Source organism: Tursiops truncatus, chromosome 21 (assembly GCF_011762595.2).
Source record: "Tursiops truncatus isolate mTurTru1 chromosome 21, mTurTru1.mat.Y, whole genome shotgun sequence".
Classification (NCBI taxonomy): domain Eukaryota; kingdom Metazoa; phylum Chordata; class Mammalia; order Artiodactyla; family Delphinidae; genus Tursiops; species Tursiops truncatus.
Window position 1 is genome coordinate 22,284,582 of NC_047054.1, and position 23,364 is coordinate 22,307,945.

Genomic DNA, 23,364 nt, shown 5'->3' on the forward strand with positions numbered 1-23,364 from the left:
GGGATATGGAAGAGAAGGGAGAATTCACTGCATTGTTTTTCTAACTATCTTTCTCTGAATAGCTTTCACTTTTTCTTGGAAATTATTTAAAACCTTCTATTTTTTCCACTACTTGATTAATGTTGTACATCAGTTTTTATAACTTTCTGCTCATGTTGTGATTACAACTTTCTAAGGACCCAGCAAAGTGTTTAGGACAGTGAGATAAAATGCCCCCCCCTTTTCATTATATTAAAGCCGTTTCATTATAGAGAAAGTTACTGGGGTATGGAGAAATCTGTTCTCTCAGATCCCTTAAATGTTTTCAATCAAAATTCTTTCACTGATGCTAATGAAAAAGAGGTCCTATCTCCCTGATGATTTCAGGGGGAAATAATAAACAATTTTTAGTAAAGCAATTGCTTTAAAATTTGAAAAGCATTATTCTTACCATCATCGTCATCATCATTATCTTGTCTTGGAGGTTTACTGTAAGGAAAGCATTGTTGTGTGTTTTATTTATATTATCCCTGACCCTCAGAGCAACCCATAAGATAAGCTTTATCTTTCTCATTTTACAATGAGAAACAAGAAGCTCAGAGGAAGGTTAAATGATTTGGTCAAACTCACGAGGCTAGATAGTAGCTGACCCAGGATTTATTCAAAATTTCTGGCACAAATGGTAATGCTCCTTGATATGACTTACCAGTGATTCTCAAGCCAGGCCCAGGTCACGTGCCCCCCGTGGACATATGCACAAACCACCCCGATCTTTGTGATGAAAGTCATGAAGTTAGAGGAGAAAAAAGATTAAAGACAGCAGTAATATACCATCCAGACTCAATTAGAGCATTTTACCTTCTCCTTTAAGTCTGTTCAGTCTTTTTTTTTTAATTCCAACATGCCATTAATACACTTTTCCTTATGAACTTTCAGCCATAATCAGTCCATTGTTGAATAACTTAAATGGTTAGAAATATTTCTCCCATTAATTAAGCCAAATACAGTAACTTCTTTTTGGAACTACATTGTATATGGCTAAGCATTTTTCTTTTGGAGAGCCTCCTCTGAAATACGGACAAGAGTAGACGGGACCCTTTGTATAACTGTAACCATCACCTCTACCACCTTAGTCTTTTATACTGTAAGCCAAATAGCCCCCCACCCAGTTTTTTAAAAAATTTATTTGTTTATTTTTTGCTGCATTGGGTCTTCGTTGCTGTGTACAGGCTTTCTCTAGTTGCGGCGAACGGGGGCTACTCTTCGTTGTGGTGCGCGGGCTTCTCATTGCGGTGGCTTCTTTTGTTGCAGAGCACAGGCTCTAGGCGCGTGGGCTTCAGTAGTTGCGGCCCATGGGCTCAGTAGTTGTGGCTCTTGGGCTCTAGAGCGCAGTCTCAGTAGTTGTGGTGCACAGGCCTAGTTGCTCTGTGGCATGTGGGATCTTCCCGGACCAGGGCTTGAACCCATGCCTCCTGCATTGGCAGGCGGATTCTTAAACACTGTGCCACCAGGGAAGCCCACGCTTTTTTTTTTTTTAAATTCTGCTGATACAGCATAAGTTTCCATGTGTTTTTTTGTAAATTTGTCACATTGATTCATTGAGTTTCCTGTCAGACCAGCTACAGAGTAGTTGAATCTGGGCTCATCTTAAGCCAGTTTTTAGTCTTTCTTGACTTACATATTTGAACAGTTGACTTTTTGTTTTGTTTTTACTCTAATAGCAGGACACTGTATTTATCCTAATTCTTTATGTTCTTCTTGTAATGCTTGCCATCAGTTGCCATCATTCTGTATCTTAAGATGGTCAGGTTCCTCAAGACCAGATTTTGTTCCTCCATGTTATCTAGATAGCCAGCTCTTCTTTTTTTTTTTTTCCAAATTTCCGTTTCTCTTAAGTTATTCAGCAGGAAGAAATGATGAATTTACCAAGTCCTTTGGTCTTTTGCCCAGGACTTTCAGAGTCACTAGAAATGGTCTCTATTTCTTTTGATACAGTTGTTCATCTCTACAAGATTCAGTAAAAGTGATTAGTGGTGTATTTGATATACTATCTAAGCATATTCTTAGTCACTTCTTTGCATTTGCATTCGAATGAGGTAGCCTTATAAAAAGCTGTGCTATACCCATGAATCATCATTAACCATACTGGTCCCTTTCTCTGGATACTGTAGTATGTTGCAAGGCTTCTTCAGTCCTTAATACCTATGCATTCTCATCATTATTGCATACATCTTTGAAAGACCTAGATTACCTACTAAGAAAAGCCTCATTTTTGCATTATTCTGGTCATTAATGCTCAATACTTCTTAGGTATTACTCACCTCTGAGTTTCCAGTCTTCTCACCTGCTTCATTATTGGATTCTTTCCCGCTCCCAACCTCATTTATATCTGTTTTTACTGCTCTCCTTCTCTCTTATTCTTCCACTTCCCTTTCCCTTTTCTTCTCTCTCCCATGCATCACTCCACCTCTACCAAATAAATGTCCAGAAGTCATGCTCTGAATCGGGAGTTCCTTATACCTAGGAGAGTCCTTACATCACTCAGAGGGAATTTGCTCCTCCATAGTGACAGTGTTTACCAAGTTTTGTAATCTTCCAGCTCATGATAGTTTTAGATGCGCACTGTCCAGTACAGTAGCTACTGGCCACAGATGGCTATTGGACATGTGAAACAGGCCTAGTGCCACATGTTGAAATGATAATATTTTAGATATATTGGATGAAATAAAATATCTTATTAAAATTAGTGCCCTCCGTTTACCTTTTTTTAACATGTCTAATAGAAAATTTTTAATTACATATGTGCTTTGAATTATGTTTCTACTAGACAGCATTTTTAGATACTCTAAACTAAAAGGAAATAAATAAAGAGATTATTCATTAGCACAATGGAAAGAGAAAAATAAATTACACATGAAAAAAATAATAAAATGCATAGCATTCCGGAGCCATTTTGGATCGGCACATCTCAATAGGCCCAGAGAGCTTTGCTATACTATTGTACAGTCTGGTCTAGGTTCAAAATAATTGCCCCTGATTTGTCAAGAAATGTTAAATTATATTTTGAATAATCCATTTTTGAATGCATAGAAGTGTTTAACGTATTTCAGAAAGAAATTCCCTCAAGAGCAGGAGAATTAAAATGCTAAATTAGCAGTATGTTGAAAACTTGGCTATCTAGAGTGATTTAGCCCTTGACTTTTCCAAGACAATTAATTTTTATGGTTGCAGCTTTTAAATAAGGCTAAGTGATAATTTTTATATGAAGGTAGTTGATAAATTTATGGGGGCAAAAATAAGCCCATCAAAGAGTAAAAGTACCAAAATATTCAAAACCAGTTTTTTTCATCAGAAATGTTTCTTAATGTTTGATGTGAAGTATTTATATTAAAATTATTTCAAAAAATTAATTTTTGTTGTTTGTTATTAAGATTAGTATACAGATTTCATCTCTTCATTCAAGGAACTTTCATATGTAGTACCTGCAATCTCTGTCTTTAGTCATCTTGTTTAGAAATGGTAGTAATTGTCTCTCATAGGCAATTTCTACAATAAAGTTATGGATAGTACAAAACTAAAACCTAACCATGGAAAACAGATTAATATTTTGAACAACGTGGCAGGGTTGTATGCATGAAGCGATATATATCACGGTTAATCCAAGCAGCTTTCTGAAATATAAGAGGAACAAGGAAGTTCTGAATAACCATCTACTGAAAAGATAATATCAAGCATTGATATAAATCTAATTTCTGCTAAGAAATTCATATTAGCACACACAAAAGACATGACACATGTCAAATCTGTTGACACAGATTTTATTATTGATATACAATTATCTTATACATGTTTCTGATAGAATTGTTGCTGTCCTGTTTTGCTAGGTATTTAAAATAAAAATGGAACTAGACAATAAAACTGATACTAAGGGATGGGGTTAAATATATTCCAGGTAAGAAAATTAAAATGTACAGTTGACATGTGGCTTCCTGCTTCTATACATAGGAAAATATATCCCAGTAAGATATGTAATTTTAAGATTATCTGAAATTGAACATCTACTTCTGTTTCTCCAGTTTGCTACTTCAAATAAAGATGTTTTTCCTGATTTACATTTAGACAGACTTGAAACAATTTCCCAAAGCAAAATACTACGGAATAATTTTTCCCCCAAAATTGCAAATACGTCCTCTTCATTTCCTCAACTTTAAAATCTTTCCTCCATATTTTTCTGAAGTAATAAACTTCCTCATATATCTCCTTCTCAGTTGAACAAAATAAGAAAAGAAGATAAAAGTCTAAGAAGAAAGTCAAAATCAGTGGTTATCATGTTAGTACACTAGCCCATTATAGTAACTTTATAATAAGAAAGTAGTTAAGTAAATTAAGTGAATGCTCATCTGTATTGGATTTTTTTTTAAGCTAATATTATGCTCAGGAAAGGAGCAAACTGGCCTTCTAGACATTATACATTAGTACCTCTCTTATAGTCTTTTAGTTTTTCTAAAACTACTTCTCTTGGAGAACATTTTCTTTAATATGTCTGAAACGCCTCCTAGGTGAACTATGAACTCTCAATGTCTGTCTTGAAATTGGCTGTGCAAGAATCAAAGACTGTAGTTTCAACATCTAAATAATTAAATAAATTAGATATATTATTTAAATAGATTATTCTAATTTAATGGACATTCTCAGTATATGAAGTCTGAGTCTGCGGTAATATATCCATTAAGCAGAAGCTGAATTAGCAAAGTGTTGCTACTGTGAGCATGTTCAGAAAGATTATTGGGTGAAGTATTAATCTAAGATTGAGATGTAAATATTTTAAATTTTACCATTCATAGCATGATATCCCAGGTGACACATAAAACTAACACATCAAATATAAGCTCTGCTGCATTGTGATGCATTCAATGCCTTCTCTCTACTTGACATTCTTTCCATTCTTACTGCCACCATTTACGTACTTTTCTTCTCACCATCTTGCTACAATAGCCCTGTAACTAATCCCCAGTGTCTCCAGGTCTTAGTTCATTGAGCTACCAGGTTAAGTTCAGCTTTACTTAGTTTACTCCCCTGCTCAAAAAGAAAGAAAAGAAAAGTAAACGAAGAGTTCCTATACCTTACAAAATCATGTTAAACTCTACAACCTGGGCTTCCCTGGTGACGCAGTGGTTGAGAGTCCGCCTGCTGATGCAGGGGACACGGGTTCGTGCCCCGGTCCGGGAAGATCCCACATGCCGCGGAGCGGCTGGGCCCGTGAGCCATGGCCGCTGAACCTGCGCGTCCGGAGCCTGCGCTCTGCAATGGAAGAGGCCACAGCAGTGAGAAGCCCGTGTACCGCAAAAAAAAAAAAAAAATACTGGCAAAGGACATGGATTCTTGTCCTAGCTTTGCCACTGTATAGTTTTAAATTTTTAGGCAAGTTATTTACTTATTTTGGGTCTTAACTGAGTCATGTATAAAATAAGGATATCAAACTAGTTTATCTTGCCAAGCTTGCCTTAAGATTATATTTAGAATCAATGAGTGTAAGTCAGAGGTACTTTTTTTTTTTAACAGCAGTTCTTTTTTTTTAACAGCAGTTCTTAACTTCATAGACTCCATAGATTCTGTAAAAACTCTTAAAACTGTAGGCAAAAATTTGAGTTTATCTTCATATGTGCAAAGAATTTTCTCCCTACGGAGAGGGTCTAAAGCTGCTTTCATTAGCTCCTTAAAGTGCTTCGTGACCCCCCCCAAAGTTAGGAACTATTATTTACCTGATCTAAATCTTTTATTAACACAGACATACACACACTCAATGCCTCAATCTCTCTCCCACTGTCTGGTGAATATCTCAAAGCTTTAAGAACATAGTGCTTAGCTCTGTCATCTTCTGAAAGTGGTCCTCAACATCTTTTCCTTAACATACCTGACAGATAATGTTTACACGTGTGATATACTTCTGTCAGTGATAGCTGTGCATTGCAACGTGCTAAATGAATAATATATTCTATGGATTTGATACCGTTCCTCGTGTTCTAGCTCTGTCCATCACTTTTGTCCTACTAACTCAAGATTCAGTACATGATACAGTAGTAGTAGCTGTGTTATACTTGGCATATTATAGATAGTGAATATATATTTGTTAAATAAATAAATGATGTTATTCAAAGGAGAACTAATAAATGAGTGGCATTAAAAGAGAGAGAGAGAGTTTGAATGAGAAAGATTATGCCCAGGATAAAATACCATTACTCAGACTTCACTAAGTTTAATTAACTCTAACCCTGAATAAGAGATTTAGTGATACTTTGGGGGAAATATAAGAAAAAAATAAGCATTTGCAGCTTAAAGAAGTAAATCATAATTGGTGCTTCCTGAAAAGACCAAAATTGCGAAGTTACTACATCTTTCAGAGACTTTGTAAACAGGACAAAATATACAAAGAATAAAATGCAATCATATGCAATAATTACAGTGAAGACAAGACAGTTCTTACATCATTCAAAAAGTAGTCACTTGTACTTCTGCATTAGCCTTAGTTTCCTTAATTCCTTATATTTGGTGTAAGAAGGCAGAGGTCTGACTATCCCAAATAGGTGTCTCACCAAACTTCTGGCCCTCAGTAGGCTGATGCATTGAGGGGCTGAGCATCCTGATAAGAGCAAGGACTGCAGGAAAGTAATTTCCTTTTCACAGATAACAGTATGGTTCCTATAAATCAAAATATGCTTTGTTCATGTGTTCTCGTAGCTCTAAGATCGCAGGTACTACATACAAAACAGTTCCTTGAATGAAGAGATTAAATTTGTATATTCTCCCTATTTCAAAAAAAGTACAAAAGACAGAACAAGTGAGAAATGAAGAACTAGAAGCTGTGCAAATTAGTTCAGTTTTTAGGTGAATTGCCCTCAAAAAGAGGCAAGATTGGGATTTCTAGCTGTGAGGTTGAGATTTCTAGCAGTACAGTACTGTCATATTTCTCATTAGTCAACTTTTTCTCTTTTGTTCTTTTTCCTTTCTGTAGGTGGTGTGATTATATTCCAGAATAAAGAATTTTTCAAATTTTAAAAGAGATGTGATTTGTCAGTTTTTATAAAGTTAAACATACATTTACTGTACATCCCAGCACCCACACACCTAAGTATTTGCCCAAAGGAAATGAAGACATAGGTCCATACAAAATCCTGTCTGAATTTTTACAGTAGCTTTATTCATAATCACCAAAAGCTGGAAACAGCCCACATGTTGATCAGCTGGTGAATGGATAAGCAAATTCAGGTGCATTCATGTAATGGAATACTGCTTGATAGTCAAAAAGAACAAATATTGGTAGTCCAGAACATGAATGAATCTCAAAAGCATTTATACTAAGAAAAAGAAGCCATACTTAAAAGTCTACATATCCTGTGATTCCATTTATATGACATTCTATAAAAAGTTAAACTACAGAGAAAGAGATTAGATTAGCGGTTGCTATTGGGTTGGGATAGATTGATTACAGAGGGGCCTGAGGGAACATTTTGGGTGATGGAGATGTTCAAATTTTGAGATAGTGGCTACACAGCTGTATAAGTTTGTCAAAATTCATAGAACTGTACATTTGAAAAGGTTGAATTTTAATGTATGTAAATTGTACTTCAGTGAGTAAATAAAATATTAAAAGACACAGCACATGTACTATATCATAAAATATCCCAGAGGAGTCTGGGCTTAACGCTATAATCAAACATTAATGTATATGATAGCTGTGTATACCAGGTGAGTCAAGTTTTGCTGCCAAATGAATTTTTAGAGCTTTGGGGATTTTGAATTGGCACCTAAGAAATTGTGGGTTGATTGCTATAGAAGAAGGATCCCTGATATAGAGCAAAGAATGTAAAACTATTGGCCTGTTTTGGATCAAATACGATTTTACTTTACCAGACCATTTTTGGACAGCAAACATTGTGATAGTAAAGAATCAATATCCCAGTTCTCTCAGCCCTGACCAGCCATTTACACAGATAGTTGATGGCTTAAGCAGTGGTGGGCGTTCCAAGCACCCAGATACCACACCATACATGGCATCACAGTCTGACATGCTTAGAATGAGATCTCATTCCTTCCTTCCTACCTTCCCTCCCTCCCTCCCTCCCTCCCTCCCTTCTTATTTTCTTTGTGACGTATCAAAAGATCTTTTAAAGTACAGGCACAGTTTGCAGAATGTCTCATTGGTTAACAATGTGCATTAGGAATACCTCTCCTGGTTTTTAATACCAAACTTTAGAGAATGCATATATATTATAATACAATATTTTTTTGGCCAGTGTGTGTTTGTAGTTATGTCCCAGATTTTAATACTTCCGTTTTTAACAAACAAACAAATCTGTGAAAAGTCTTGAGTTACATTCCAAATACAATTGACAGAATGTCAGAAGCAGGTATAAATTATTTGAAACCCCACTTAAGTGTCCATAAATGGGATGCCTATCTAAGATGTCACTGGGGCTAAGTGAAGACATACTACTGCATACAAAGAAACTGGTTGGTAACAATCATTTATTGACTTCATTATATGGTTTTTTTGCAGAGCCTTTGTTATGTCTGAGTGTAATTTTGTGTTTTTTAATGTTTTAGGACCTTGGTTTAGGTTTTTTGTTAACATGTAATACATTATAATTTTTATCGTTTAAATATTATAAGATAATATAGTTGCATTTGGGGGCCTTTTATCTTCGAAAATTGATTTTCAGCTGCCCTGCAGGGCAGGATGTGTGGGACACCTCCATTTTTCTAAAGAACTGGAAAATTCTTCTCAAGCTGCACTGTACTGGACAGCCAGCTTGGAGTTTACGTTAGTACTGCAACACAGGTTTAATGTTAGCGAATTAGAAAGGTCAGAGTTGTAGGGAGCAGAAGACAGGAAGGATCTCCACCAGGAAAATACTCTATTCAAGCCTAAAATTTTAAAGCCCCCAATTATTCCTTGTGTAGAATCGATGTGGAGCGTTTAGTTTGATCGTGATTCTAGACTTCTCTAATGCTGTGGACTTTGAAGCCAGAATCAGAATGAGTGGGAAGATTGATAGGTTTCAGAAGTTGGAAGAAGGCATAGAGGACTCTTAATACTTTGTAATTTTTTCCCAACATTGTCCTGAAAATATTTATGAAAGATTTCAGAGAACGAAATAATAATTCAATTGACAATTGAAATAAGTAATTCAAAAAATAATTTCAGAGAGAGGATGCAGATCATTCCTGGGGCCATGTGTACATATAGTAGATACCAGCCTGTCTGAAAATTGCTTTTGGTGGAAGACCTAGCTTAACATCTTGAGATTAGATTACTTCCTGGTGCTTCGGTGAAATTCCTTCCACAACTACGTGGCTGCTTCTAAAATATCAAATCTATTCGTGAAAACACAATGGATTATGTCACCCAAATTAATATTTTATTCCCCATATTGGCTGTCAGTTTAGTTACGAGAATCAGTTCATCTCTTGTATTTGTTGGCAGCTTGATGAGAAAGTATCTATATGAGAATTAGCAATTCATGGTACTACTTAGCCCTCAGCAACAAAAGGGTCCCTAAACTTGATAATTGAGATTCTTGATTGAAGTCTTTACGTAGCTCTTACCTTGAGATACCTAAAGCATGAGGAATTAACACATGCTGTGGGAAATGCAAAATGTATTGGTCATTTTAATAGACCTGGAATACATTGTCTTCATTCCTACCTATTCCCTTGGTCCAAAATGTTGAAACAAACTAGAAGGTAAAACTTTTTTTTTTTTTTTGGCCCATGTTTACAAGCTCATGTGAAAGTTCCCTGCTTTAAAGTAGTTTTGATGGAAATACTTGGCTTATGTTATATAAATATGTTCAGCCTGTTTAAAGCTAGTTGTTGGTTGTTGTCATTGTTTTTAAAATTGTTTTATTACTATTATTGTTGTGTTACTCTTTTGTTTACATCGATTCTTCCAAAAGGCAGATTTGGTTAGTTTCTGCTCACGTTAGCCTTTTTTCAGGGCTTGACAGATAGTGAATAATACTCAGTGAAACCTTAGGCAATTCATTTAATTGTCTTGGTGTCAGTTTCATTAACTGTAAATAATATGTTGATGATCCCTTAGGAAAGCTATTCTGAAATTGGGGATGAGGTGACAGGAAAAGGTGACTTTCAAGTTACACCCCCCCCTCACTGCATATAACAAGAGATGTTACTGATAGGCATGTATTATGCATGGTTTCAAAGTAGAGAAAAGAAAGGTCAAAACTCTGTTTTAGTCCTTTATTGCTTTAAGAATTTATGATTCTCTGTTCATAATGTTTCCATGTTGTTCCATCTCAACAAAACCAAATGACTCATTTTTAGAAAACTTAGTCTGCTTTGATCCTGTCAGTTGCTAAAGAAAAGAACGAAAGCCCCTTAAGATGTTGAAATTGAGATAAGTCAATAATTATGACGTCTATTTATTGATTCAGGTTTTCTTCATTTTTATTCAAAAAGTAATTTTGCCTTCACAGTAAGTGAAATTGTTTCTAACTACCTCAGAGAAATACAAAGGGGAGCTTTATTTTTAACCTGTATTTTTTAACTTTCATTTTTAACCTTCTTTCTGATAACATATTGATACTTTTTAACACATTAACTCATATCTCTGCCCCCCCGACTGTGTGTGTGTGTGTGTGTGTGTGTGTGTGTGTGTATTTATCTTTACATGCATCCTATCAATACTTAGTTTACTAATAAAAACAGTTCAGATTTTGGCAAGTAAACTTTGTGACTTGCTTGTTTTTTTTTTAGTCCCATTTATTTTATTCTAATCAAAGAAAAATATTTTAAGCCATCTGTTTTCTCCGTTTCTGGCTGCTATTATCTTGACTATAATTGCCTAGTTTCCCTTCTGGCTGATCTATTGCTAGCCTTTATCTGGATGTTATTAAAGAATATAAATGGTCCGCAGAGCACCAGAGTCTCAGCCAGAATATTTTCAGATTCGCAGCTAAAATGAAATAGAACTAGGGGTTCCACTGTGAAGTAAGCAGCTCGGATTTGTTGTCAGAGTGTGTGAGGGACTCTAAGTTCATTACGCTACTTATTTCTGCGATGTAGCATTTGAAAAATAGCTTTGAATGTTTATGGATGGTGGTCCTCGGGCACCAGATAGTGGATGTTGGAATGTATTGCAGAAAAGCTGAATAAGTACGAGGAACTCTAACAGTGAAAGTAGAAAGTCATTTGTAATACCTCCGTCTGACACTGTTGGGTGCACTTATATGTTTCCTTTTGAAAGCTTTGGTTTATTATCAGTTTATCCATGAGGGAATAACTTTTTTTTTTTTTTCAAAAAGTGCCCTTTGGAGAAAATATCAAGCTATACTTGATGAGAAGCTTATGTATGTAGACTGATGTGAACTTTGGAGATGCCAGATACTTCGCAGTTTTATTTCCTAGCTTACTGAAGTCATGTTTCACTATGACTTCAATTTCAGTAGTAGCTGCTTTCAGATCTCAATTTCAGTATGATTACTGTATATCAGGAAATGTATACTTACACCAAAATATAGACTGTGTCAGAATTGATTGTCTTCACCTCCCTTTACCCCGTTTGGGCCACTTTCCTCCCCAAGAAAAGTTCACTGGAGTAGAATATGGGAATATTTTAAATAATCACAAAGCATATAGATCTTTAAATATACTTTGCACTCTACTTGTTAACATATTTCAGTATTTCCTCATTGTTTTCAAAATAAAGTTCAAACTTCTTAGAGTGCCATTCATGTGATCTATTTCTTCTCTGCCTCATTCTTACCCATTCCCCTGCAAATGTGCTTTGTTTCAGGTTTACTGAGCAGCCATTGCCCCTCTCATTTCTTTTACTTTGGTTGCTTCCTTCTCCCTCACCCTTCTTCACCGGAGGATCACCTGTTCTTCCTTTAAAAACTCTGCACAAGTTTTCCTTCTTCCAGGAAACCTTCCTTGAACTACAATTATCCTGCCTCTTATTAATCCTACTTAGACTAGCCTTTAAACTCTTCATAGCATAAGACTCATTTCCTACTCTCATCGTTTGTTTACTTGTTTGTCTTGTTTAATAGACTATTATTCCTTGAGTTTAGAGATGATAGTTTCTTTTTTTGGTTTTGAATCTGGCCTATAGGCCTTTCAAATAATTGTTTGCTGACTGACTAAATGAATGACTTTTATAGATTATCCCATAATTTCACTTATTTTGCTCTTGATTCTTAAGGCGTTTGAGGGTATGGGTCATACCATTTTCTCAGAAGGAGATTCTTAAACTGACTCATTCACTTCCATATTGCCACCTAAAATATTTAATAAAGGTAGGTCTTTGGTTTTGGGAAGACAAGAACCTTATTTGTGGGGGATTAGAATAATGTAAATCTTAAACTGTCAATCAGTTAAAGAATCTGGAATACAATACATGGGAAATTAGAAAGACCGACTCTTACCATGAAGCATGCATTCTAGCTTATCCATGTATATTGTTGAGCCCGTGACTTTATTGGTATATAAAATTCCCTTAGGAGAGACTAGATATTTAACAATTTTTTCCTTATTTGAAAATAACTGCTTACAGTTTCTAGATTTTAATAAAATCTTAATCTAAGAATCAAGACAAAAGTTTAAAGAAATATTTGCTAATGAAGGGTTATAGAATTTAAACATGTGCTTGATGGTCCTGAGATGTCCTTAAAATATTTGCATCAGGGCTTCCCTGGTGGCTCAGTGGTTGAGAGTCCGCCTGCCGATGCAGGGGACACGGGTTCGTGCCCTGGTCCGGGAAGATCCCACATGCCGTGGGCTGGGGCCGTGAGCCATGGCCGCTGAGCCTACGCGTCCGGAGCCCGTGCTCCGCAACGGGAGAGGCCACAACAGTGAGAGGCCCGCGTACCGCAAAAAAAGAAAAAAGAAAAAAAATTTGCATCAATATTCTGCATTCTGTAGCAAAATAAACAAAATGCAAAGAAATCCATATTTATAAGTGATAAGATTTGTTAAAGTAGTTTAAGCTTATTTCTTAATAGAATTATAACATTTTCATCTAAAATTTTATTTTTTGTATGTATACTTAATATTTGCCTTCACATAATTACTTGCTTAGACATTTTGTATAATTATTTCTTTAATGATATAGCAAACTGAGTCAGCATATTATAGCTGAATCATGGTCCTGGCTGTTCCTTTTATTTATTCAGTGAGCAAACTCTATATTACTAAAATTCCTTCAGTTGTGCTTGCAAAGACTTGTTTGTTAGTTCTTGAATGCCCTAAGAAATTTGTATTGAAGATTCTAAATTATATACCTATTTTCAGTCTGTGATATATTAAAAAATAGAATGGAGAAAAATTATTCACATCTTAATAGTTGGATGTCTGCTTATTCTCAGAGACCCCAGTCTCCTTTTAAAAAATATTTTTAAGATTCATTGTTGTTAAACTTTGGTATTGAATTTGTATAAAGCGTAGGTTGCAGCACGTTAGAATATTATTGTCATTTAGGAATGTATTCACTGTTTTGGTTTTTAGAGCACTGCCTCCAAGGGGTTCATAGCGTTTGGTACGTAGTTCACGTATTTCTAGTCTACAGACCTACCCTATCGAGGCAAAGGGTTCTTGATCCTGATATTTTTTTTCTTCTGCTATAAAGCTCAGCAATGGTAATTAATGTGTGGGGTTTTTTGACAAAACTTTCCATGTCATTACAAATAAAACTGAGGTTTTTTGAAGACTAGTAATTTGTACCTTTAAAGAGCCACATTTTGCTTTTGTCTCAGAATGTATTATGCTTCACAAGTATACTGTGACAGCCTGAATAGAAAAGGGGGGAGGGGACATTGTCTTCAACTGGCATGCTGTTATCAGAGGGAATGTGTTTCTGGACACGAGATTTAGCATTCATTGGTCGTCTGAAGAAAGCTATTTCATCTGAGGATTGGACAAGAAGCTGCGTCAATTTGCTGCCCGTCTCCAAGGCACTGGTGATGCTGCCTTCACAAGCTGGCTAACGTCACGGCTCCATCACCCAGCGGGGTGTGGACTCTCTTTTTCTGTTCTTTTCTATTTAATTCTCTATTTGCTGCCTACTGCATTTCTTAATCTGTCTTCTGCCAAATGCTAACAGCATGATATTTTGCAATCATCTAGGTGAATACAAGAAAGACGAACTCCTAGAAGCTGCTAGGTAAGTGATTCCATTCATTTTAAGTGAGTATAATGCATTTAAGGGAGAAAAGGAGCAGGGCAGGTGGAGGACTGTAAAAATTATAACATGTTATTGTCTTGCTTGGATTTTATACGATAATGCAGGTAAGACCTTATACTAAATCTTTGTATACTTTATTTTGCACGATTAGTGTATTAAATGAGACTGTCTTTCAATATGGTGATGATTGTAAGGTTAATTTTATTTGGAACATTTCTTAAGGTAACTGCAAACCCGAGTTGCCGAGCTTTTCGAATGATATTCTTGGAGTATTTAAATACCTATATCTTTATTTTTCTCTGGAAATTTTTCTAGCCAAGCTTGAATGAGGGGCATGAAGTAAATGTTAAAATTCTCACCCATTTTCTTTTGTTCTTGTTCATTTATAATTTAATTGATTAGCTTTTTACAGCATTTTATATGTGTTTTTAACTCCAGTGTTTTAGATCACTTATCAGAGTAAAGTTTGTTTGTAATTAAGAAGGTGACTTTATGCAGATAAATAAAACAAAAATGTAGAAAGCTACCTTATCTATGATATACCACTGGATGATGATTAACAGGAATTATTAGGAATATATTGATTGAATTGAATAAAGCAAAAGAGATTCATTCAGAACCATATTAAAGAAATCAAAGCAAGCCCATATCATTTTCTACTCTCTTGTAAAAAATATCCCTAAACATTCATAAGAAGCGCTATAATTTTATCGGAATTGACTTACTACCTTTTTGTAGGAGTGGTAATGAAGAAAAACTAATGGCTTTACTGACTCCTCTAAATGTGAATTGCCATGCAAGTGATGGGCGAAAGGTAAGTCATTTAAAATATAATATTCCCCTTCAGTGATTTCTTTTTGCTTTACAGTTAAAAATTTTAAAGTTGGCATATATATGTGTATATACATATATATACACACACACGTATATATACATACATATATATGGTTGTATTTTACTGGTACCTTTTAACTGTAAAATGAAATGCTGCTGTGACATGTTCATAGAGCTGGTGAAGCATGGATCTTAAGCCTTTTCTCTTAAATGTCAGACACTGAAAGTTATTTGTTAAATGGAACTGCAGCTTTATTAGCGATTAAAATTATAACAACATATATTATTTTCTGTGTATGATAATGGAAATTAGAGATATTTGTTTACATCCTAATTACCCATCTTGGTTAGGATATAATTTTTATTTCTTTTTGGCAGAGGAAAATTTGTTTGCTAGGCAACCAACACTTTTTCCATTTAAAGCTAAGAAAATGCTAATGATTTTTTTAGGTCTATTGTAACGGCCCTGCTTTTTTTTTTATTGGCTAAGTTTTCATCGTTATATATTGAAAGAAAGTATTAAAGCAGAGAAAAATATTCTGTATTAATATACAGTTGTCATAAATGTAAGGTAATATATAAAATATGCAGTGGTATCTTCATTATCTGCTTCATATTCTTGCTGAATAGAGACTGAAAATGTAATCCTTTATAGCCTTTGGTATCTGACCGCAAAGTTTTGCAGTGATTTGCCTTATAGATATGGAAAAACAAAATACTTTGTACTATAAAGTCTTTTTTAAAATGTTGGTTAATTTTTTAATGTTAAAGGATGGCTTTTATATTTTTAAAACCTAAAACATTTTTAAAGTTACACTGCAGATATTGAAGAATTTCTTGTACCTAATAATTAAAGAATTAATTCCTTTGGAATTATTTATATCGAAAATATACTATGGAAAGTATCAGGATGGATGGTACCCCTTAGAAATAATGAACTGTTTTGCTTTTAAAAACTCATTTTTCTCTGAGTGATAATTTTATAGATTAAAATTATTCAGCTTTCCTTTCACTTTTTTCCCTATACTAATGAAACACATATAATAGTGGCATTGCATTGAATCCTTCCAAATATATGTTGTTATTGAAGATGGCTTGTATATTATTTCACATAGCCTAATGAATGTTTAGTTTCTCTGGATAATTTGGAGAGAGACTTGTACTTTCATGGTAGGTTAAATTATGTATATATAAAGCTATAAATTAGCAAAGATTTACTTGGTACTATTAATGACTTTTGGGAGATGTTTTTAAATGGTTACTGCTCATTTTCCCTTCAATTTTGAAGTTGCTTTGGGAGTTTTAACTTCCTTGAGTTACTTTGAGTTCCAGATTTTGTTTGGATCCTTTTAGTAGATAAGGCGACTTTTATCACTATGCAGAAAGAACCCTTCTTATCTGTAAATGCAGGTATATCTTTAGACAGAGCTCTTTGAGAGCCCAGCCTACTTCAGTTTTCCACAGCCATTTTAATATTCCAAAATTTATGTGAGATTACTATAACAGGAGTCAGTTTCCATCCCAGCCTCATTCTCCCATCCTTACCCTTATACCTTGACAGCCCCATTCCTAGCTCAGTAAATCAAAATAATTAAGGAGTGTGAACACTGATAATTAACAAATTACCTCTTCTCCTTGCTTCAGTCCCTACACAAATATGTAGAACTTCTTTATTTTTCCTTCTCCCCAAAGGAGGATACACTTCCTTGATTCCTGTAGCTGAAACTAGCATATTCCTCATTCAAATTCCTATGGCTCCTTTTCTGTATTACTCTATGGCATTTACCGCAGCGTTCTTGAATTGTGGTTATTCATATGTATCTTTTTCTTCTACTTGGCTATTAGCTCTCTTTTGTACCGGACCAAGCCTGGCATTTTGCATGTAGCAGAAACTTAGGCTACGAATATGCTCCCAGATGAACATAATTTTATCCTTCGAGTGAAAAAAATCATCTGTGCTCTTTGCCAGTTAGAAAATTAACTCAGAAGTATATGAATGGGGAATTGTATATTTTCTGTTATTATATATTATTACTAGTATTATTTTATCAATTTATTTTTGAGTAATTGTACCACAAGGGAGAATTATATATTTTAATGTGTAGAACATTTTTAAGTACATGTCTCAAATATTACTATTATACTGAAGGTTTCACAACATATAAATAATGTAATAATTTTCCAAAATATGCTCCTATACTTTTTTAGATTATCAATTTTCTCAAATTAGATAGAAAAAGAAAATTAGACTTAAGCGTTTATTAGGTTTTGGTGCTATGCATATAACATAAAAAATCATTCAAAATTGTTCATCAGAATGCAAATAAAATTTCATGTTTAAAATTGAATAATGTTCATATTTAGATATTACCCTTGTTTATGGCACAGAGCAATTCTTATTAGATATGCCAGTTGCAGTATAGCCGTGAAGTGGTAGATATTGTGGGTGCTGATGGAGATTGGGAAAAGATTCTTTAGTTATGACAGTCTCTTTTGTTTTCTTGCTATTAATATCAAGAGGATGTGTAAGCAAATCTAGCTGCTGAATTACAAGTCAATCTTATATATTTAGTATTTTTTCAGGCCATTAGCATGTGTTTATCTAGAATTAGGAAGTCAGATTGTATATAAACAAGAGGATACAGGTACTTTACATGTATAATAAATTAGTCAGGTATATGAAGTTTTATTTCTTGAATTTGCATTTTAGAACACAGTGCAGAATTAAATTCATTTTTAGCAGGTTTTTAAATGACTGTATCAATGCTTAACCGAATCCTTGCCTGTCACTGTTTTTACTACGATTCCTGGTTTGTAAATGTTAAAAGCCCATGGAAGTGTCAATTTTGTAATGTTTTTAGAAAAGCAATGTTCCTTATACACTAACTAGTGGGTGGAGAAATTGCCTAGATATATGTGGGGGGTTTAGATGTCAGCATTCCTTTTCCAAGTGGTACGTGGGCTTGTACAGTGACACTGTAAATTTAAATAGTCTCTTAATTCTGTACTGTGACCTGATGGTTATCCCATTAGGTAATATCTCAGTGGTTAAAATTTTTATTTCCCACAGACATTTGTTTTTATAACCTGTAGAATCTGAAAATAGTGAAGTACCAATAAGGTTTTAAGTAACTTACGTGGTTATATTTTGCTTTTATTTGACATGTAAATCAAAGCAGAGCTTGACTGCTCTAGAAATTTCCAGGTGTTGTTGTTTTCCCTAAAAAGCAAAGGCAGAAACATTTTTTGTAATGTTTTGTTCTAAAATGCTACTTTCATACAATTACACACCTGTTCTAATGCTGGCCACTTTAGAAACATAGGGTCATAGATATAATTTATTGTTCTTCTGTCTCCTGCCCATTGTGATTAGGCATAGCGTTCCATAGTTTCTTATTTTGAATTTCAGCGACCAGTTCCTTAAAACAGATTGCTTCCTTTCTGTAATTCCTATATTTTCAAACTTAGATGTCTTGTCCTTTGATCTCTCTTTACAGCATGTTCTATCATGATCAGACATCTTGTTAGCAATTATCCGAATATTCTGGTCTTGTTTGCTATATAAATTTGAGATGGTGATCGTCTCTTGTTTTGCAATATTAATTTTTATAAGGATACCTTTTTACAATGAATGAAAATAAGTATTTGAATACATCTCAGATGATTCCAACACTCAGCCCTCTTCAGAGTTCTTTTAAGTCCCTTTCCTGGCTGCCTTTATCCCCTTCCAAAATAAATGTCCTAAATTTATGCCCTCCTTATAACAAGGAATAGGTTGGAGTTTGGCATTACTGTACATATTCCTAAATAGAAATAATATGTATCTTTGCATGCATTTACTATGCATACTATTGCTGTAATTGTATGTCACCAAATATTGAAAGTAACTAATGGTTGGTTGGAATTTTGTTTTTATTATAAAATATTCAATGTTATGGTAGTTTCTTTCTGCTCCTTTTGTTCATTCAGTCAGCACTCAATACATGCCATGTATAGGTCACTGTGCTAAGTGTCATGGGAGATAACTGTGTGTTTAATGGTATTGGTTCACAAGGAGCTCAAAATTGTTAGAATGATGAAGACATAATCCAGGACATTGAAGCCAGTGCCTAAAAAACTATGATTCCTTTTGCTGTGATACAAAGTGTAGATTTAAGGTGAGATTTTTTTTCTTGCTCTTTTATTTTTAAAGCATTAGTATTTAGACATGTATGCTCTTCTGTAAGAAATCACAAATTTAGATGAAAGGCAACTGGAGGAGCATGATTTAAATTCAGAAAGATTAACTGAAGAGTTTCTCTAAATGTCAGATTTCTACTGTGTAAATGTTTGCTTCCATAAAATAGTTAATAATGAATAAGACTCTGGAAATGGAGAACAGTAAAGTGTTTAAAAACTATTTTTTAATAGAGATCAATCAGAAATAAAGTAGAATTTAGTACCATCCCTTGTAGATACCATAAAAAACTATGTGATATAGTCGAGCAAATAGGCTTTGAGGCCAAACAGATGGATTCTGTTCTCTGCTCTTCCACTTTCTAAGTGTGTGACTATGGCTCTACAGTTTTCAGTGTATCCTTTACTAAATGGGGATAATGATACCCATTCCACAAGACATTTGAGAGGATTAAATGAAATAATGTGATAAATGTAGCACATAGCAGAACTTCAGAAACTTAGATCCCTACTCCTCTGCTACATTTTTTGCTTTTGAGCGTATTTAGAATGGACACATACATACTTCTGAGTACTTCTGCAGCCCCCACTTCTCCACTTAAATTATCTTTATTACCAAGCTCAGTCCCAGGTGGCATTTGGATAAAACGTAGGTTACCAGGTAATCTACAAAGCATACAATCGAATTAATTGTCTTGGAACTTGGTCTTTGTCTCCTCCCCACCCCACATCACATTTAATAAATTAAATTTGTTTATTTTTGCAGCTTATAAATTCAGAAGTGTGTTCATAAGATACATATACCCATTTTTTAAGAATATATTTATTAAAAATTAATATCCAGCTGAAAATAATGCCACAACATTCATTTGAATTCCATAAAGCACATCCAGTGTAGCACAAAGAATATGTAGGATTAATGCAATGGTTTTTGCAATTTATACTTAAATTTTAGGGTTATGTGAATTTGTCATATTCTAATACAGTATTCTTGGTTAACACCTCCCTCCTTCAGTGTAAGTCTTCTCTAAATATTTTGCTGGAGCAGGATTTTAACAGTCCTCATGTTGTTACTTTGACAACCCCTCGATGAACCGGGCCTCTCATTATTTATGCTCTTGTCTAGTCCCCTCCCACACAGACTGTGAACTAAGCCTGGGACTGCTTTGATGAATAAAATGAAGTAGAAGTGATGCCATGCCAGGTTTAGGACTAGCCCTTGGAATTGGCCTGGTAGCTGCAGTTTCTTGCTTTTGGAATACTCTTTCTTGGATCCCAGCTGCCATGCCATGAGGAAGCACAAGCAGCTGTATGGAGAAGTTCATGTGGGGAAGAACTGAGGCCTCTAGCCAAAGACCCACCAAGCTTGGTTAAGCCTCTAGATGACTAACTCTCCACGTGTCCTAGACTTTTAGCCTCAGCTGAGTGTCCAGTCCAGCCTCCAGGTGACACCAATTGTCCTAACACCTAGCTCATACCACATAGAGCAGAAGAGCCACCCAGGGTGGTTTGTTATGTAGTAATAGCTAACTGAAATACCCCTGCTATAAGAAAGTATTGAGTATAACTCAATGCATATTGTCTATTGGTCAAGAAAGTTTGCGTCATTTCTCAGGCAGATTACTGAAAATGGTTCTCTCACAGCTGCTTGGAAGAATAAGTGAAGATTTTTAAACAAATCACCAAACATATTTATTTCTTTTGATATGTTCAATTACTTTGTATTTATATCTTACAATTTAAGATTTTTTTTCCCTCAGAAAACAAAAAATAATTTTATGCACATCTTCATGGGTCATGGCGTTGTAGGAAAAAGCAGGAAGTTGAAGCTAGAAGACCAAGTTTTAAGCTAAAATTATTACTAGCTATGTGATCATGGCAAGTTTTATTATATCTCTTGAGTTCTCAGTCTTTTAGCCTAAAAAATAATGGCTTTGGGCCACATGAGCTCCAATTTACCTTTCAACTCTAACATTTTAAGATTGTTATGTATTTTGTTACTTATTTTTCATCAGAGTAAGTAATACAGACTTGGATTATGTAAGAGTCGGCAGATAAAACACTCCTGGTATCTGGAATAAAGTTTATATACAGCCTTTTTCCCCTTTAAGAAAGTGTTAGCATTACCTGAGGGCCCATGCGTGGCTCCCTGTGGCCTTTAGTGGCCTTTATCATCCTTCTCTGTTCTTGCCACATCTTGGTAGATAAAATGTCAGACCATTTTTTAGTGTCCAACTTTTCTGGCTCATAGTTTAGGTGTTACTTGGGATTATAAGAAGGTCAAAATGCAGTAAGTGTGCATTAGGGAACTCTTCAAGTACTTTAAGTTTAATTATATATCTAATCAAATCACTTCTTTAAAGTACATCTTGCTGAACAGTGCATGTCTTAACGGTAATGCAGAAATCCCTTGGAGCAAGTTTTCTTGCCTGCTTACGTTGGGATATAGTGTATAAAATCTTTATGCATGTGTATATTCACTGTGTAACAGTAAGGCCTGAAAATGTCTTTTTTATTTTTCATTAGGGGATCACTACTACTAAAACAGTCTCTATTTTGTCGAGCATGACATGTCTCCTGGTGAGGGTAATTAGTACCCATGCCAACTATGTTCTGTTTTTCTCTTTGAGAAAAGAGTTTTTAGTAGGAAGGGACCTGTGTTAAAAAGCAGGTGGTAAAACTTAGGAATTCAGTCAAGCTCAGCTTAGCCGCCCTCCTCTGGACTTTGGTTTCTCCTATACTCATATCCAAAACCACAAGTTTCCTGCACTTTTCAATATTAGACTAGTTGAGGGATAAAAAAGGAGCGAGTACTAAATCATTTTGCTGGGAACATGATTCATTATTAAAATTTGATTTAGAAGCCAAATTACAAAAGTGATATTTCAGTATATCCTTTTAAAATTGTAAGCATCTAAGTTTAAAGTGCTTCTTCTGACTCTCCAAGTATACCAGACTTTATAGGGTAGGTTAGATTACAGCTGCAGCAGTAGCTTGAAAAACATCCATCTGGCAGAGTGGCAAGGGAATAGGAGATCAGGTAGAAACACAGAAGGTCACTTTATGCTATTGTTGATGTCCTAGTTCTTCAGTGAGTGGAATTGTGTTATTTACATATAGTTATTTATTAATTATTACATAATAAAGGTATTTTAAAATAGCCCTCTAGGACTTCCCTGGTGGCGCAGTGCTTGAGAGTCCGCCTGCCGATGCAGGGGTCACGTGTTCGTGCCCCGGTCCGGGAAGATCCCACATGCCGCAGAGTGGCTAGGCCCGTGAGCCATGGCCGCTGAGCCTGCGCGTCTGGAGCCTGTGCTCTGCAACAGGAGAGGGCACGGCAGTGAGAGGCCCGCTCACCGCAAAAAAAAAAAAAAAAAAAAAATAGGCCTCTAATGATTATGATTTGATTGTGGTCTCTCTGGCTTAAACTGTTTAGTTAATGTCAGTTGACAGTAGATTATTCCGCAAAAAGTTTTTAAATCCTTTTAGTAAAGGGTGAACCTTAGTATGTGAAAAAGGCTTGCTTAGTTACAAAAAGAAGTCTGATGTCAGAAACTCTTCTGGCCTAAGGAAAGGCAGCAAAAAGTGGAGAGTTCATTATGGATTTGAGAACTCTGATATTATCTGTAGCTTTGAATTGGTATTATTAGAAACAGTTGTTTGGCCATAATGTGAAAACAATATAAACAATTAATTTCTTAATTCATTGTGTACCAGTTACCTGGTATCTCAGTTAGCTCGGGCTGCCATACCATACTGGGTTCCTGGCTTGTGGAGGGCTGCCTTTTTGCTGAGAGAGAAAGAGAGCTCTTGGCTCTCTCTTCTTTGTAAGGGGCACTAATCCCATTATGAGGGCTTCTACCCTCATGACCTCATCTAGCCCTAATTACCTCCTGAAGGCCCTGTCTCCAAATCCCATCATGTTGAGGGTCAGGTCTTCAACATGTAAACTGGAAGGGCGGACACACTCGCCTGGTTATTTTTGTATGCTACTTTTTTTTTCTTTTTTAAAGAAGTATAATAATTGTTCAGGAAATTTCCCCTCCCCCACCTCTGAAGCATATTCATCCATTCTCTCACTTGCTTAATTAATTTAGAATTATAAAAGGAAATTTCTATAAGTATCAAGAATCTTAATATCCTTTTTAAAAGAAGGCTATTTTCAGTGACTAATA

General features: G+C 35.2%; 1 protein-coding gene across 5 annotated transcripts in view; it reads left to right on the forward strand.

Moving 5' to 3' along the window:
• TNKS (tankyrase) overlaps nucleotides 1-23,364 on the forward strand; it is a 176,310-nt gene that overhangs the window by 71,514 nt on the left and 81,432 nt on the right. For all 5 annotated transcript variants that reach the window (XR_012328923.1, XR_012328925.1, XR_012328924.1 and 2 more), the window contains exons 4-5: nucleotides 14,122-14,158; nucleotides 14,918-14,993. Coding sequence is in view for 1 of the 5 variants with exons in the window: in XM_004310437.4 (XP_004310485.2) it covers nucleotides 14,122-14,158; nucleotides 14,918-14,993 (113 nt within the window). In the remaining 4 variants the exon portion in view is untranslated. The remainder of the gene's footprint in view (nucleotides 1-14,121; nucleotides 14,159-14,917; nucleotides 14,994-23,364) is intronic.